Source organism: Oncorhynchus nerka, linkage group LG15 (assembly GCF_034236695.1).
Source record: "Oncorhynchus nerka isolate Pitt River linkage group LG15, Oner_Uvic_2.0, whole genome shotgun sequence".
Lineage (NCBI taxonomy): Eukaryota > Metazoa > Chordata > Actinopteri > Salmoniformes > Salmonidae > Oncorhynchus > Oncorhynchus nerka.
Window position 1 is genome coordinate 44,814,566 of NC_088410.1, and position 19,220 is coordinate 44,833,785.

General features: G+C 46.6%; 1 protein-coding gene across 1 annotated transcript in view; it reads right to left on the reverse strand.

Annotated features, from left to right (window-relative positions):
• LOC115142772 (plexin-A1-like) overlaps positions 1-19,220 on the reverse strand; it is a 275,942-nt gene that overhangs the window by 22,362 nt on the left and 234,360 nt on the right. Inside the window, 6 exon segments of the mRNA XM_029682496.2 lie at positions 343-485; positions 3,903-4,137; positions 7,742-7,885; positions 9,282-9,518; positions 10,837-10,930; positions 18,543-18,710. Coding sequence (XP_029538356.2) covers positions 343-485; positions 3,903-4,137; positions 7,742-7,885; positions 9,282-9,518; positions 10,837-10,930; positions 18,543-18,710 — 1,021 coding nt within the window.

Below are 19,220 nucleotides of genomic sequence, written 5' to 3' on the forward strand. Positions count from 1 at the left end.
AATAATGGAATAGAATGGAAGAGTGTTACATTGAATGTGTGAGCCCTGTTTCTCAGACTCTGGACATGCTCTGGCCATCTATCAGTCTCAACGTTTCCACAGTGTTAGAAAGGTCTCCGGGCCCGTATTCACAGTGGTCCAGAGTAGGAGTGCTGATCAAGTGCTTATTAGATCATAATAGGCCTATCAGATTCTATTAGGATCAGGAGGACCTGATCCTAGATCAGCATTGCTATGGGGTTACCATGGTTTGAGTACAAGCGCCCCCCCCCCCCCCACGAGAATTACATCACCCCTAAGAGTCCATGCATAATTGGAACCCTGGGCGTTACTGACCCGTACCTCCATCTCCTTGAGCACGGGGTGGTCCTCGATACCGGGGAAGAGGACCCTCATGGCATAGGTTCTGTAGTCTAGGAAGGGGATGCCAGCTCCGTCCAGCTCCTGGGTCAGCTCATGGATGTCTGTTTGCAGCTCCGCAAAGGCTTAGGAGAGAGAAGGGAGGGAGGAGTAGAGAGGCACGAGGATAGTTCATCTATTGTTAATGTGCGTACAGAACGGCATTGACAGTTTTAACATTGGTCATGTGTTAAATATGTGTCAGTGTTGTTGTAGGATAAAAGCTAAACATTTTGGACTGATTTTACGTGAACTCGGATAGAGTAGAGAGTACACCAAGAGCTGGAAGAAATATGGACACACACCTACGCAAACACACATTTCACCTCTCTCCCTACCGCAGAGCTTCCCCACGCAGCAGAGTGGCCGCATGATATATCTTAGTGTGTCCCACTGTTCATACACATTCTGCTCTCTACATGAGTGTCCTGTGACCCATTGTAGGTCCCCTCCATTTCTTTCAGTGGCATCTAAAGTCGGTGGCCATGAAGTGCTTTGAAAGGCTGGTCATGGCTCACATCAACATCATCATCATCCCTGAAACCCTGGACCCACTCCAATTTGCATACCGCCCCAACAGATCCACAGATGACGCATTCTCCATCGCACTCCACACTGCCCTTTCCCATCTGGACAAAAGGAACACCAATGTGAGAATGCTGTTAATTGACTACAGCTCGGTGTTCAACACCATAGTGCCCACGAAGCTCATCACTAAGCTAAGGACCCTGGGACTAAACACCTCCCTCTGCAACTGGATCCTGGACATCCTGACGGGCCGCCCCCAGGTGGTATGGGGTGCGTGCTTAGTCCCCTCCTGTACTCCCTGTTCACCCACAACTGCATGGGCAAGCACGACTCCAACACCATCATTAAGTTTGCTGACAACACAACAGTAGTAGGCCTGATCACCGGCAACGATGAGACAGCCTATAAGGAGGTCGTCAGAGACCTGGCAGTGTGGTTTCAGGACAACATCTCCCTCAATGTGAGCAAGACAAAGGAGCTGGTCGTGGACTACAGGAAAAGGTGAGCCGAACAAGCCCCCGTTAATATTGACAGGGCTGTAGTGGAGCTGGTCGAGAGTTTCAAGTTCCTTGGTGTCCACATCACCAACAAACTATCATGGTCCGAACACACCAAGACAGTCGTGAAGAGGGCACGACAACACCTATTCTCCCTCAGGAGACTGAAAAGATTTGGCATGGATCCCCAGATCCTCAAAAACTTATACAGCTGCACCATCGAGAGCATCCTGACCGGCTGCATCAAAGCCTGGTATGGCAACTGCTCGGCATTCAACCGTAAGGTGCTTACTGCCCAGTACATCACTGGGGCCAAGCTTCCTGCCATCCAGTATCTCTACACTAGGCGGTGTCAGAGGAAGTCCCCAAAACATTGTCAGAGAGTCCGGTCACCCAAGTCATAGAATGTTCTCTCTGCTACCGCACAGCACACGGTACCAGAGGGCCAAGTCTAGGTCCAAAAGGCTCCTGAACAGCTTCTACCCCCAAGCCATAAGACTGCTGAACACTTAATCAAATGGCCACCGGACTTTTTACATGGACACCCCGCCTTTTGTTTTTGTCACTTCACCTCGACTTACTTGTTCCACCGCACATTGACTTGGTACCGGCACCCTCTGTATATAGCCTCGTTACTGATATTTTGTTGTGTTACTTTTCATCTTATTTTGTTTACTTTGTAAATATTTTCTTAACCGGCGCTGTCGGGTTAAGGGCTTGTAAGTAAGCATTTCACGGTTGTATCCGGCGCATGTGAGAACTCTGTGTGAATAACCTCTCCGTCTCTTGTCGTGTAATCTTGACTAAAGAAACCCCACAAACAAATAAGGAAATAAACACAGTCTGATCGATCTCTCGCTCACATATCGTTTTTCTCTGTCCTTCTTTATCCACCTCCCTGTGAACCCCCCCCCCCCCCCATATCGCTCTCTATCCATCCTCTCTCTGTCCCTTGATCCATCTCTCCTTATGCCCTTTTCTCCGTTTCTGTGTCCCCTCATCTCTCTCTATCCATTTCTACCTGTACCTCCCTTTCACATACCCTCCTACCCTCTATCCATCTCTCGGTTGCTTTATCACACCCTGCCTCTTGTCCCTCTATCCATTCGCACCTGTATCTCCCCCTCTCGCTATCCATCTCTCCCTTCTCTGTGGCTCTATCCATCTCTCCAGTCTCTGGGGCTCTATCCATCTCTCCCTATGCACCTTTACCTATCTCTCCCTGTCGCTCTCCATCCATCTGTGGTGACTGTGGGGGACAGACAAGGTGGTGACCCTGGATGGACAGTGTGGCGAAGATGGCGGCCAATCGGTGTCTGTTGCCATGTGGCGCTGGGCAGAGATGGCCATTGTGATGACAGGGACCACAGCCCGGTCTCCTGCACTCTTGTGTTTTTTAACTGTACAATGCATTGTTACTAAGAATGCCTCATATCACACCAGTCTTGCCAGCCTGGGTACCAGTCGGTTTTAGCTGACATTACACTCAAGTCATTCTTTGGCAAATGACACAGAGTATAAGGAGTGGAATGTTAGATAAACAGACCGGTACCCAGGCTACAGTCTCGCCATCTTGTGAAAATATTTAAGCATGGGATGGGCTACTTCTAGGTTCTCTAAACTGCAGAGCAGATGCTGCAGTATGATTCCCCTTATGGCGCATTCAAATCTACACACTATCCAAATCTCTCACTCTCTCTCTCACTCTCCTTACGGAATCCTAAAACCTCTCTCACTCTCGTGCTCCCATTCTCTCCATCTATCTTTAAGGAAGCCTAAAATCAAATGTACTCTATTTCCACTCTCTCCCAAAACAGATAGACAGACAGTATCATTTGCCTCCCACCAGATCAGGAGTGTGCCAAATGAACAAATGTTAATGTGAGAGCACGCGTTGCAGACACCTCCCCCTCTCCCGCCCTCTCTTTCCTTCCCTCTCTCTCTCCCCAGCTCTTCCACCCCCTTTTCATATCTCTCTCTCTCCATCCACCATTCTCTCTCCCTCCCTCCCTTCCTAAAACAGAAAGGCCATCCAAGCAGACCTCGCATTGGGGAGGAACCCAACATCTGGCGCCGGGCGGCGGAGCCCCGATCAAAGTGTTCTTCTGGATGGGTACCAAGAGCAAGCAGCACCCCGTGGGAGGGCCATTTTGTGTGTGTGTGTGTGTGTGTGTGTGTGTGTTTTTGGATGGAGAGGAAGTACATGGATATTGAGCTTGTCCTGCTCTGCCTCTAGAACGCCGCTCTCCTATTTCGATTTGTTTTGTATTCTCCTCAGGAAGACCACGATTCAGCGACTGTTCGTGTGCTGGGCTGGAACAGATGTCTGCACCACCAGTGCAGTAGCCCCTCAAGTCGCGAGAAACCTGGCCTACTTTTTGTTGATTGACAGCTGTTGCTTAGCCTCCTCGTCCTGAATAGGTCAATGAAGTTGAATTTAATTGAATTTAATGTAATTGATTGACAGGTGTGGCTTACCTTCCTTGCACTCCAGCGCCACCCGGGACTCCAGGTTGTCCATTTGGAGCTGCAGGCGTTTCAGCGTGCGGTCGGCGTCCCGCGACTTCCTCTTGTAGGCGATGAGCACGGCGATGATGACCAATAGGAGCAGGCCGCCACCCCCTCCGATGCCGATGATGGCGGGCAGGGTAAGCAGGCTGTCAGAGTAGATCTGGATGGTACCGGGGGAGTACTCAAAGCCCCCAACGCGCACCTTGGGGGGGGTGAAACACACACGGTTTTAGATTCTTCATAGGACAATACCTTTAAAACACACATTTCAACACAGTCATATGGTGAATTAGATGTAATTTAGCAGAGATAGAGTGCACACACACACACACACACACACACACACACACACACAGGACTTCCAGCTCTTTGTCGTTGCTATTTCCATCTAGTTATTCATTACCTCCCAACCCTCTCTCAGTGAGGAGCTGTTAAAGGGAAATGTCAATATTTTTCAACTTCATTTTCATCATTTCCAGCACCACCATCAACATATGTAATAAAAAAGATTGAGTGTTTCTGTATTGTAGTAAAAAATAGAGAAAGATAAGTGTTTCCAATGACATCATCGGTGTGCATTGTGTGATGTTAACTAATTATGAATAGGCATTGCCTACTAATTGGTTGATGTCATTGGAAACACTTATCTTTATATTTTTTACTACAAAACAGAAACGCGCAAATGTTTTAAATTATTATTTTTTTGTGTATTTTTGAAAAAATATACTTTGACGATGGGGTGGTGCTGGAGATTATAAATACGAAGTACATTTTTGAAATGTCCATTTAACAGCCGTAATTTGCACAGGCAGACCCCAACAAGCCATATAGAGTCTCTCTCACACCCCAGTGTCTGTCACACATGCTAGTGTTACGTTCCCCAGCGAGAAAACTAAAACCGTCACTCAAACAGAAGTGGGAAACTAACAGTCACTGACCAACAACCAAAACAGCTGGGGGTTTAGGAGGGGTTTTGAAAGACACTCTTGAGGGTGTCCAACAACGGGAACCTAAAAGACACACACCATGAGCCCCTCTAAATTTTCCCAAGACGAGGAAAACAAAAGACAAACCCACACCAAACAAAGACAGGAAACAAACCAAAAAGGTGGATCAAAACTAAATATTGGAAATCAGACAAAGAAATGTTTTTCGAGATATCAAATAGGGAGCGCCAACTAAAAGGTGTTGACCCTCCACTTCACTCAAGACAACAGGAGCACTGGGCCAGCCACTCTTAAATAGCACCTGGGCCAGCACAAGTGAAACACCTTCACACTAACAAGATGGCAACCAGCACAGGTGCAACACATGCTGATTAATGAGTCGACACCAATCGGTGCGCCGTACGTGCTGATGAGTACAAGTCCAACCTCAAAACAGATATTGACAAACCAAAGCCTGTAACACTAGCGCTACACTACAAAGCTGGTGTATGTGTGTGATAGCGCGTGAGCATATTCCAAACCTAGTTGAATATGTTTCCTTGTCGCAACGCCCGGGCTAGAAGAAATAGTCTCACCTTCGCACAGTGTGAATTACACAAGCCCTAGTTTCAACTACACTGAACAAAAATATAAAACGCAACATGTAAAGTGTTGGTCCCATGTTTCATAAGCTGAAATAGAAGATCCCAGAAATGTTCCACATGCAAAAATATTATTTCTCTCAAATGTTGTGCACAAATTTGTTTTACATCCCTGTTAGTGAGCATTTCTCATTTGCCAAAATAATTCATCCACCCGAAAGGTGTGGCATATCAAGAAGCTGATTCAGCAAAAGCATTGATAATTACACACCTGCACCTTGTCCTAGGGATGATAAAAGGCCACTCAAAAATGTGTCATTTTTGTCACACCACAATGCCACCGATGCCTCAAGTTTTGAGGGAGCGTGCAATTGGCCTGCTGACTGCAGGAATGTCCACCAGAGCTGATGCCAGAGAATTTCCCTACCATAAGCCACCTCCAACATTGTTTTAGAGCATTTGGCAGGAGGTCCAACTGGCATCACAACCGCAGACCACGTGTAACCACTTACAGCCCAGGACCTCCACATCCGGCTTCTTCACCTGCGGTATCGTCTGAGACCAGTCACCCAGACAGCTGATAAAACTGTTGGTTTGCACAACCGAAGAATTTCTGCACAATCTTTCAAAAACCGTCTCAGGGAAGCTCATCTGCGTGCTCGTCGTCCTCACAGGGTCATGACCTGACTGCAGTTCAGCGCCGTAACCGAATTCGAAGGTGAGCGTTTGCCCCGCTGATGGCCACTGGCTGGAGAAGTGTGCTCTTCACAAATGAATCCCTCTTTCAACTGTGCCGGGCAGATGGCAGACAGCGTATGGCGTCGTGTGGACAAGTGGTTTGCTGATGTCAACGTTATAAACAGAGCGCCCCATGGTGGCGGTGGGGTTATGGTACGGGCAGGTATAAGCTACGGACAAAAGCCACGCATTTTATCGATGGACAGAGATACCGTAACAAGATCCTGAGGCCCGTCGTCGTGCCGTTCATCCGCCACCATCAACTCATGTTTCGCAAGGATCTGTACACAATTCCTGGAAGCTGAAAATGTCCCAGTTCTTCCATGGTCTGCATACTCACCAGACATGTCACCTCATTGACCATGTTTGGGTTGCTCTGGATCGACGTGTACAACAGCGCGTTCCAGTTCCCGCCAATATCCAGCAACTTTGCACAGCCATTGAAGAGGAGTGGGACAACATCCACAGGCTACAATCAACAGCCTGATACAACTCTGTGTGAAGGAGATGTGTTGTGCTGCATAAGGCAAATCGTGTTCACACCAGATACGGACTGGTTTTCTGATCCATGTTCCTTCCTTTAAAAAAAAAGTTATCTGTGACCAACAGATGCATATCTGTATTCCCAGTTTTGTGAAGTACATAGATTAGGGCCTAATACATTTATTTAAATTGATTGATTTCCTTATGTGAACTGTAACTCAGTAAAATCTTTGAAATTGTTGCATGTTGCATTTGTATTTTTGTTCAGTGTAAAATTACTTTCAAAAACTAGGCTACTAAGATGCAGCTCCAATTCCTTTCCTTGTCACAACATTGTGGTAATCAGTGCAGAAGAAAAGGAGACGAGGAGAGTCTAGAAAAAACATGAAGTGTACTGAGATGCACCCTTGGTAACCCTTTCAAATCAAGAACATAACGCTATAGGCCTTGAATTGTAATTTGCCGGCCGATATCGATCAAACACCACATGCAACCGAGGGACTGTAAAATATAGACATGGACCTCTTTGACCATGCGTCATTTCTGGGCTGCATTGGATACCAATGTCTACGCAAATCCCTGCAGAAATCGCCAGCCAAATTCAGAATTGAATTCATCAAGTTGCCGTGCCTACGAACACAGTCAACGTTACGCACCGGAAGCCTCAATGTGTGTGGATTTGTATTCGAACGGAGAAAAAGAACAACGCAATGGAGAGAGAGAGCGGTCGTCCAAAAGAAGAGTAGAAGAGACGGCGAGAATAAAATGGTCCATCCTTCTGATGCTCTCTCCATCTCTTCTACTCTTCCGTTGAACAGAATCCAGGCAAGGGGAACAGAGGAAGGAATAGAGGGATGGGGATATGGACATGACAAAAGAGGAGACCAGACTGTCATGTGATACTAAAAGAGTATAGAACAGAAAGAGGACGTAAAGAGAGAAAACCGAGACGAGCAATAAACCAGAGAGATGAAACGTGATTGCGATCCAGTGATGCACAAGACGACACACAGCACAGCCCAACCCAAAGTCGAAGAGGCTTCAGTAGAGTACTTACGGTGACTTTGTGTTCTCCCGTGTGGTTGGGCCACTCGCAGAGCAGCTGGCTCTCTGACAGGGTGAGGACACAGGGTGTCTCTCCGATCAGGACCGTGTAGTTGAGACGAGCGTTACCAGGGGCTGCCGGGATTAGGTTCTTACCCTAGGAGAGAGACCGCGACAGACACACACGACGTTAGACACACAGCTCAGGAGAATGCATAGGAACGCATGTGCGCACACACACACACACAACACAAACTCAACACACACGCACGCGAACACACCCTCTCACCTCTAACTGTCAGTCACGTGCATACCTATTTAATCATACATAGAAAGGGGGTGATTTCTAATGATCAAGTCCTAATTCCACAGATGCCGTAGCGAGGTCTTATTAGCCAAAGGCGGTTCTTTAGTAAAGTCAAGACCCAGCGTAGGGGGACCTGGGATTCTGGTGGCGTTTAGTTGAGCCTGACGGGGGCTTTCGCGGCGTCTCATTGGCCGAGAGGGAACCAATTTAGAGGGATAAATAAACCCACCAAAACACACGTCTCTGCCTGCCTGTCCCCCCCACCCCCCACCCCCCACTTACCCACGAGGCTTTGCAGGGAGAGGAATTAATTGCTTGGAAAATCTGATGCACATCTAATTTATCCACAATTATTTAATATGATGCCAGTTTAATGTGCGTCCCCCTCCCTCCCCCTCCGGCTTCTCAGAGAAGCGGAAGACGCAGCAATCAAAGGATTGTAAGGGTTCATTATGGAATCTTTATTTAAACTGTGAGGGTCACAATTTTCTCAACTTCCCAGCTCGTTTCTGATTGGCTATAAGGAAAATAAAGCTGATTTCATATAAAATATCCATGATATACAGTACCACGGTGGAGGTTTTTTTTTTCTCCAGAGGAATGGCTTTGAAGTTCAAGGAGAGAGGGGAGATGACAAAATAAGCGAGTCAGTATATAAGCGCAAGAGGGATTCAAAGGCTCTGGTATAAAGTTACCATTTGGCTGTGAACTTGCTCTGACGTTATCTGACGGGGGAACAGGTGCAAGTGGCACATCTGCGTTGTATTTGGATGATACCTTTCAAAGGCCTATCACAGCAGGGGACGGCACAGGTAGCGCCTTTTAAGGTGATGTCGGATCTCAAAGCGTTCTTTTGAAAAGTCAATAGCTCAAAGGGTGGTAGGGAACAAATAAATAGGACAACCATTTCTGATGGAAGGTTTTAAGAGAAAGAGGGCAATTAAAATTGACATCAATGTCATTTCATAAATATATTGGATGCAGCTGCGAAGTTTTAACTCTTTTCTAACTTGAGTCGGTTGGGTGAGATTGAAGTCTACAATTTGACGGTTACAATTGAACCTGGAGGCCTTCATACGGTGTAATTTCTCCTCCCTGGGAGAGATTTAAAAATATATTTTTAAAGCTCCTCCAAACTTGCCCCACACAATAACTCTCCTCCACACTGGTAGCTTCCTCAGAATCCCTCAACTCCACTCCTGGACGTTCCTCCCCCACCCTGGTCTCCAGTCTCCATCAGTCTCACCTTGAGGATGAGTGGGGAACTGGGTTTGAGCTCCAGCAGGCCCGTGGGACTAAGCGGCTCTATCACAGGATCCGGGTAGAAGCTAAACGTCTCGTTGACAACCAGTGTGGCGCGCACGTCGTCCATAATGAAGCCGATCTCGTCGGGACCGCTGCCCGTCTCTGAGAAGCCCTTCTCCGAGACGGCCACAGAGGGCGCCAGACACACCATCACTGTGTTGTTAAGCACTGTGCAGTTCTGAAGGAGAGAGAGGATGGATAAGTTCATCACGTAAATACGATTACATTTAAATGTTAGCTTCCATTATATAAATACAAATTGCTAACAAAATGTAGGAAAAAACACACACAAAAAGGGACCGGTGGATAAGTTCATTATGTCACAGTACACTGACATTTAGCCCCCCCCCCAAAAAGATAACTCAGGTAAAAAAAAATATGTCAACAAAAACACATGACAAAACAACATCTGAGTAACATCAGCGCTGAGAGAGGACAGTGGATAGGTTCATAGCTTCCACAATCTAAACAAGAACGTAAACAAAAACAAAGAACCAAAAAAAGCCCAAATCATCTCCTGCTGTTCGCCCCTGTGGGCTAAACATTCTCCGCTCCCATTAATGCAGAGGGACTGAGACAGTAAGGGCATATACAAGGGTTAGCAAGACTGACGCTAACAAACAATCCTAAACACACGCTTTGGAAACGTTTGAGTCGCCTCACCACTCTACTTTTCCACAACACGCCACCCAGTCCCCCTCTGGCATGCCAAGTAATCACAGTGCATTAGCTAGCGGGGTCTGAAATTGCACGGGGCAGACGGATAAAAATGGTGACATGGAAGAGGGAAAAAGCAGTAAAATACACTTGGTTTTGGTCTGGGATATGTTGTGCAGAGAGAGAGAGAGAGAGAGAGACAGAGAGAGAGAGACAGAGAGAGAGAGACAGAGAGAGAGAGAGAGACAGAGAGAGACAGAGAGACATGGAGAGAGACAGAGAGAGACAGCGAGAGACAGAGAGACAGAGAGACAGAGAGAGAGGGAGAGAGACAGGAATGGAGAGGGCAGACAGAAAGAGAAAAGGTTAACCTAGCCCTGTGGTGCTAGGTGAAGGAAGGATGGAGGGATTTGCCAGACAGCCCAGGTTTATTGCTGGTTGACATTTCAAAAAGGTTAACCTGCTAAATGGAGATTCACCACCAAAAAAACACACCCATAAATAGGCCCGGGGCTGGTTGATCACCGGGTCAGGTGTGTGTGTGCGCACATGTTTAACTATACTCACGCACTATACCGGAAGTCCCAACAAGAATAGTAAACAAACACTCGTTTGACCAACTGGGGACATTGTTAGTCCCCACAAGGTCAAATGCTATTTCTAGGGGGGTTAGGGTTAGAATTAGTGTTAGATTAAGGGTTAGGGTTAGCGTTAAGGTTAGGTTTAGGTTAGGCAATGTAGGATTTTGAATGGGACTGAACTGTGTGTTCTCACTAGGTTAGTTATACAGGACGGTGCATGTGTGCAGTATGTATGCGTGTTGGGTCAGTAGTACTCACGTTGACAGATTGGGCTTTCCCGTACTTGGCTCTCATCTTCGGCTCTTTGATGGTAGCCAGGTTGGTGCCAGTGATGGTCAACAGAGTCCCGCCACTGAAAAAGAGGAAACCATCAACAACAAAACCCATAACAGCACATACACACTTATACACTACAATATCAAAGCAATAATCCCATTCACTGTTCGATCGCATCAAAATATTGAATAAGGGCACTTTGTGTTTTTTCTAATATTACAGAAGGCAGAGCGTCCAAAATGGGCCCAAGGGATCCGGTCTAAACTTGTGCACTATATAGAGCAGGGGCACTCGAGTACTATTTGAGAAGGTCCGGTGGCACAAATTTCCTAGGTGGCAAAGGTCTGGGTGGATGTTGTCATTTATCGGCGTAGTAACAAACCCCCACCTCGCAACCCCAAACTGTTCACACCCCTCTTGATGGAGTGAAAATATTAAAGCTAATTTCCTGCAATTCTGCAAATTCTTCCATGGCTTATGCGTGTTTATATGCTAACAGGGGTCAAAGCCTGAGCATTTGTGTATTTATTATTATTTTTCCCGGGACCAGAGGCCCATATTGACCCCGTTCTGGGCCCGCATCGTTGTCCGCGAGCTGCGAACGGGGGATATAGGGAATAAGGTGCCATTTGGGATGCAGAAAAAGAATTAGGGAGAGGGACACCAATTACCCCTGAAACCTCCATCCACTGTAACACGCCATTATTAAACTAATATCTTGCAGTTATACCCAGTGATATCTTCCCTGATATCTTGTAAAAAAAGGCCATAACAAGCATACCATGGCTGAAAGGCCTCTGGTAAAAAAAAGTAGTGCTTTATGAAGGGAATAGGGTCCCATTTGGGACGCAGCCCACATCTTCCAGAGAACCACATCTTCCAGAGAACCACATCTTCCAGAGAACCACATCTTCCAGAGAACCACATCTTCCAGAGAACCACATCTTCCAGAGAACCACATCTTCCAGAGAACCACGCGGTTGCCTGATACATCACATTTTTGTCAAAGTGAAAAAGGCCACCCAGTTCTGGCATTAATGTTAATGAGTCCTCGACACCGTAGAGTACGTGAGCCGTTTCACGCACTCCATCAGAGGTAATGATGGCAACGCTAAGGCACTTGCATATTAAAAGCTTGTTTAAACTCGAATAGCTTCAGGGAAGGGACCAAAATACTAGATTATTACCTCAATGAACTTGCCCGGCTACCCAGACTCCTTGCTCCGGCCAAACGCTAAGCCATTGCCCATGGCCATTCTCTGCAATGAGTCTGGATCTGAGTACCTCCCTGACCCTTCGCCGAACGCTAAGCTATTGCCCATGGCCATTCTCTGCACTGAGTCTGGATCTGAGTACCTCTCTGACCCTTCGCCGAACGCGAACACATCCGGGGCCGTCTAATTGGTCCAGAAACCGATTAGTTGGGCCAGAGCCAGAACACACGTGGGTAAAGTGGCAGTTTGTCATTGGCTTTGACACTCTGATTGGTTTAGAGACGATCTAATCGCTGATGACTTTTTTTACATTTATTTTTTACAATACCACTCGTCACAAACAACTTCAATGATGGCAGTCTCAGACAAAAGTATGTAGTGAACGACAGAGCAGCAGAATAATTTAATGTGAGTTGTTAGGTTATCAATGAACCACCTCCAAATGTCTAAAACCCTAAATGATATCGTCCATTTCAGGTACTAGAGAGGTACTGGACGTGCAGGCTTTTGTTTCAGCCCAGAACTAAGACACCCGATTTTAATCGTCGTCTGTGTGAAGATGGCATATATTCCCCAGTGTGTGTGTGTTAAATGTTTCTGTTGAAGGGCCCTGTTTTTCACTCATAATTCATATCCTGCCATAGTTAACATGTTTATTTTCCCACCATTTCCCCTGCAGCAGTTAAGTGTGTTAAAGAAATGTGTTTAGAATCAGGATTTGCTAATTGTGTATGGTAAGCCCCTCCCACCAATTTGACTTGATTGAATACAGGTGCATGTGTGTTTGGGGGAGAGAGGCAGTTGGGGTGGAAAGCAAGGTTAGAGGAGAGCAGGTTGGCTAGATTTTATGCTCTGTACTTTTTAATCCTTGTTTTAGCCTTTTGGTTCATGTCCGGGCTTTAACCGTTGTTGTATGTATCTATTTAGTCAAATACATTCTCCATTGAGGTAAAACAGGGCAATGTTATGAACACAACCTTCAGTAACCTCCAACTGTTTGTTCACTTTGTTCAAATGTTGAAATCACTACCCGCTATTCAAAGTGCTCTCAACAAATTAAGGGAATCGTTCAAACATTGGCACATTCTAAGATCTGATGACAATATGTGTTTTCGGGCCCTCCCCTTGGTCGTATTCTCGCGGTGCAGAAATCTCAGAGATCAATTGGTAAACTCTGATTTACCACCCCAACATAACCTGCACAACATCTATTTGTGCCTCTATCGGATGGAAACTGCAAGTGTAATGGCTGCGCTCAATGCAGTGGCACTTATAAATGTAGATCCTTTAAACCCCCCCAAACAGGGAAACTGGAGCCATCACCTGCTCCACTAAAGGCAGTTATTTATCTTATAAAACTTGTCCTTGTGGTAAAAATGATGTTGGCAAAAGGAAGCGGGAATTCCGGGAAGCACGAATCTCGGAGCACCTTAGTACATCAGGGGCAAAAAACTTGGCGCATCCTGTTGCGGACCACCACCCCTAAGTTATATCGGCATTGAACACGTCACCCTCCCTAGGAGAGGGGATGACCTTGACAATGTGTTAACATCTTTCATTTAAAGACCCTTGCTCCCCTCGGTCTCAACATAGACACTGATGCCATTCTTGTGATTATTGTGACTTTGCTATTCATTGTAAATGTTTGTAGGTCCATGTAGCCATATTGTTGCTTTGCTATCCACTCATGTTTCTGTATGATCTATTTATATATAGGTGGCGTGGCGAGAATCTGTCTCCTCACCACGCGCTCTCACCACTGGCGTCCCCCAGGGCTCTGTTCTAGGCCCTCTCCTATTCTCGCTATACACCAAGTCACTTGGCTCTGTCATAACCTCACATGGTCTCTCCTATCATTGCTATGCAGACGACACACAATTAATCTTCTCCTTTCCCCCTTCTGATGACCAGGTGGCGAATCGCATCTCTGCATGTCTGGCAGACATATCAGTGTGGATGACGGATCACCACCTCAAGCTGAACCTCGGCAAGACGGAGCTGCTCTTCCTCCCGGGGAAGGACTGCTCGTTCCATGATCTCGCCATCACGGTTGACAACTCCATTGTGTCCTCCTCCCAGAGCGCTAAGAACCTTGGCGTGATCCTGGACAACACCCTGTCGTTCTCAACTAACATCAAGGCGGTGGCCCGTTCTTGTAGGTTCATGCTCTACAACATCCGCAGAGTACGACCCTGCCTCACACAGGAAGCAGCGCAGGTCCTAATCCAGGCACTTGTCATCTCCGTCTGGATTACTGCAACTCGCTGTTGGCTGGGCTCCCTGCCTGTGCCATTAAACCCCTACAACTCATCCAGAACGCCCAGCCCGTCTGGTGTTCAACCTTCCCAAGTTCTCTCACGTCACCCCGCTCCTCCGCTCTCTCCACTGGCTTCCAGTTGAAGCTCGCATCCGCTACAAGACCATGGTGCTTGCCTACGGAGCTGTGAGGGGAACGGCACCTCAGTACCTCCAGGCTCTGATCAGGCCCTACACCCAAACAAGGGCACTGCGTTCATCCACCTCTGGCCTGCTCGCCTCCCTACCACTGAGGAAGTACAGTTCCCGCGCAGCCCAGTCAAAACTGTTCGCTGCTCTGGCCCCCCAATGGTGGAACAAACTCCCTCACGACGCCAGGACAGCGGAGTCAATCACCACCTTCCGGAGACACCTGAAACCCCACCTCTTTCAGGAATACCTAGGATAGGATAAAGTAATCCTTCTCACCCCCTTAAAAGATTTAGATGCACTATTGTAAAGTGGCTGTTCCACTGGATGTCTTAAGGTGAACGCACCAATTTGTAAGTCGCTCTGGATAAGAGCGTCTGCTAAATGACTTAAATGTAAATGTTATATCTGAAAATGAACCAATGATATCAAGCCACACCCGGCCATGATTACAGACACCTGTGTGTGTCCTTTGACACTATATAAACTAGTGACCCGCAGTGTTTGTCATTATACCCCAGTCCACCTAGTCGTGCTGCTGCTCCAGTTTCAACTGTTCTGCCTGTGGCTATGGAACCCTGACCTGTTCACCAGACGTGCTACCTTGTCCCCGACCTGCTGTTTTCAACTCTCTCTCTCTCTCTACTGCACCTGCTGTCTCTAACTCTGAATGCTCGACTATGAAAATCCAACTGACATTTACTCCTGGAGGTGCTGACCTGTTGCACCCTCGACAACCACTGTGATTATTATTATTTGACCCAGCTGGTCATCTATGAACATCTTGGCCATGTACTGTTATAATCTCAACCCCGGCACAGCCAGAAGAGAGGACTGGCCACCCCTCAGAGCCTGGTTCCTGTCTAGGTTTCTTCCTAGGTTCCTGCCTTTCTAGGTATATTTTCCCTGCTTCTACATCAGCATTACTTGCTGTTTTGGGGGGTTTTAGGCTGGGCTTAACAAATACATTTGATTGATTGAAGACAGCTTGTCTGTCGAAACGTCAGGTTATTAAATTATTGCATCGGAGAGTCTGCGGCTCTCCTTCTCTTTTTCAAGACATCAAGTGGCCGAAGCTAGAATAGTCATCTTTATTTGACTAAAATGCTACTAGCAAGACGTGGTACCCTAATGCGCGTGCGCGACAAACTGAGCATTAATTTTCCAGAATGAGCGTTCATTGGTACATCCGTTTTAGTAGTGTCTGCTCTGCTCAAAACTTGAGTTCAAACATAAACCGTGTATGGTTCGAAAGGTTATCTTCTCCTCTATTATAGTAAAATAATGTCTCCAAGTGTTTTGGTATGCATATGAGCGATTCTGTTGGACCAAACCTCAAATTACGAGTATAAACCGTTTGTCAGAGAGGAAGAAGTGATCTCTCACCTTTGTTGTTGTAAGTGGTAGGGAGAGGGGCTTGGGAGAAAGAGGAGCGCTCTTGCCCAAATCTGTCCAAAATAAGCCCAATGCATTTCTATGCGCTTATTTTGAACCTAAGCTTGTCATCTCTGGGACAATGACTCCCATTGTTAAGGCAGAACCATGAGCATCTCATCATTATATACCGATCTCTAGTGTAAATGGGAAGGTGCACAGCACAGAAGAAGCGAACGAGACAAAAAAAAGACAACATATGAGAACAAGCGGACATAAACGCTCGTAAAAAAAAAAAAAAAAAAAACTTGATTCTGTGAAACAGGCATTTAGAATATTGCATTCATTCCATATCGCCCAGCCCTGACCCAGACTGTGGAATTGCTGGCTCTCTGAACTTTTCACCATTTGACTTTTTCAATTCACCTGACAATTACCCATAAGGACAAGGGTAACATGGGCAAGAGCCACGTCCCCACCAGACACCCCCCTCTCAACCACAGGAGAGCTGACCTCCCTAAACCAGAGTGACATGACGCAATGTGACAAGTTTGAATCAGTAAGCATGCAAGCCAACCTACCCGAGGCCCACCTGCTCATCTGTGTAAAGACACTAAAGCAAATACTTGTTACAGACAAAGGGGTCGATGGAACACCACTCAAGAGGCTGCAAGATGGTGTGGGGTAACCAAGAGTGGCACTTGGTAGGAGTTGACTTCTATTGATTGCAACGTGTACTGATTCCAGGTGACGTTGTGAAACCCATTCCTATGTGACATCTCCGCTGTGCTGTTTAGTCACTGAGAGGTTAGCACAGGGAGACTGTCAGTGTGCCAGCGCAAGCTGAAAAGTAACAAGTGAGTTGTGTCGACCCTCGGTATGTTTAACCAACGTCTTGTGGTGAACGTGTGTTGGAAACCACCGTTGTTGTTTGTGGCGGGCGTGTGAAAAAGGTTGCCGTAGAGGATGCGGCAACAAATGTGCTTTTGCGAGGTACACACGTCATGATTGGCCGGGAGGAGAAACAGCCAATCCTCCGGGAGCGGTGAGAAAAACACCAAATAACGAGCGAGCCAGTGAGGTCACGTTCCCTCCTGAGGCTAACGCCAGCGACGCTAACACCTTTTCATCCTCCTTTCTACGTCTCCACTCCTTCCTTTCACACCTCCGTTCCAAATGAGACCGCTCGCCTCCTCGCACCTCGGTCGTGTGTCGAGTCTGCCGACAGTCTCTCCGGCCCCTACGGAGATTTTAAAAACGCTTCGCCTATTTTCACCTCGACTTTCCCCTCGTGATGTCTCCGTAGTGGTTTGTCCCGTTCCCCCTAGCGACTGGCGGACATTTTTCGGTCTGACGGCATCATGTCTGTTTGGGTGCCCTTGAAATGCACCTGCCAATCATCCGGTGGCTGAATGGAAGCACTTAAACACTTTGTGCATACTTCTCCATGGTCGCCATTTTAGGTTTATCAATTTGTTGCTCATTGTTTCCTGGATCCACTCTCCATTGAACTTGCTTTTCAATCTTCTATGGGTCCTTATAAGACACTATAAATGCATATTAAAAGGGGCATTTGACCACTTAAAAAATAAAATAAAAATCACATATCTACTATGTCCAGCAGCACCCTACCAGCTTCTAAATGTGTGAAAATTGAAATGTTCTACATGAAGTCAAATATATATACAAGGAAAAGGACTTCTTATGATGACATCGGGGGTCACTTTAAAAATAATTGAGTGTCGAGTTGAAAAGTGTTGAAATGTCCCTTATAATAAATACCATGTAATGTCTTTATAATGCATTACAAGACAGGTGACCTATAGAAGGTGTTCCAGAAAGACATTACTTCAGTCAACCAGACTGTTTGAGTTGATAGAAGGCCACGTTACTATTTAGGGAGCATCAAGTGTGCCATCTGCCTGCCTGCCTGAGCAATGAGCACCAACTCAGTTTTTCTAGGTCATTCTTTCAAGCCCGTTTTGCACTGGAATCCACTTCCTGCTCTGTACACAGCTTGTGTTTGTTCATAAATATTCCTGTGGCAAACTGGCTCACTACATTGTCTCATTTGAATAAGTCAGACAATATTTATACAGTCTTTGCGTCGACTGCAACACAAGCTACCAGCGGCTTTCGAGTCCCTTTTCTACGAAGATCCGCTGTTGTACCCGTTTTCAGGGGGAAAATAAGTGTGGTAAAAAATACCAGCGCCTGCGTGTTTGATGTCACTCGATACTGTGTGTGAAACTGAAGTGTGCCTACAGCATACTTGGCTCAGTGCTAAGACTAATGCCCAATCCCAAATCAACCCCTACCCGCTGTGCACTTGTGGAAAATCTGAGACGCCTGGATAGGTCTAAGCAATATAGTTGCAAGAGGGCGCTAAAGTGCCACATTTCTTGCCTTACACCTATCCAATCCTCTCAGATCTCCAAATATAACTCAAATAAAACTGTTCATCAAAAGATCTAAAGCAAAAAAACAAAAAACAAAAAAACTAAGACAAAGTTTTAGACCAGGGCCTGTGTCCACTGAGTAGGAGTGCTGATCTAGGATCAGCGTTGCATCTAAGATCATAATGATTATATAGACAGATCCTAGACCAGCACTTGTCTCAGATGCTTTGTCAATACAGGCCCAGTTCCCACTCACCTTGCAATAGTCCAGTCAGGTTCTATCTTGAGGATGGTGGGGTCCTCGGTGTAGTTGAACTTGACCTCTGGGTTCCTGAGCTCAGCTGAGTTGATGTCCACCATGACGGGGGTACCGCCGGGAGTCAGACCCGCCGGCGTCACACACACTATCTCCCTGGCACTCCGCCTGGAAGGGCAGAGGGAGTGTGTTACATGAAGGAACATAGGCCGTCATTGTAAATAAGAATTTGTTATTCACCGACTTGCCTAGTTAAATAAAGGTTCAATTAAATAAATAAAAACAATGGACAATAAAGTATCATATAGTATGTCACCGGGTGATGTGTGTATTTGACATGAAGGGAAGAGTATGTCACACACACACACACACACACACACACACACACACACACACACACTGCAGAGAGCCCCAGTGCTTTCAGCTTTTCAGACGGGGGTTTCGTCAGACAGACTTTCACAGAGCTCTGGCTTCAAAGACCTCTCTCTGCTCTCTCTCTCCCTGACTGATCTGGAGTGGCAGAGGCCCAGAGAACGCCGGTCATCCCTAGATGATGCAACCCTCTCAGACACCTAGCCAGCTGTGCTGTATTACAAAAGTTTTGCGGTTCGGGTTAGTTGGACAAACTTTGCACTCTACTTCCATCTCCTCTGATGAAATGTTTTAGTGTTGGCAAAG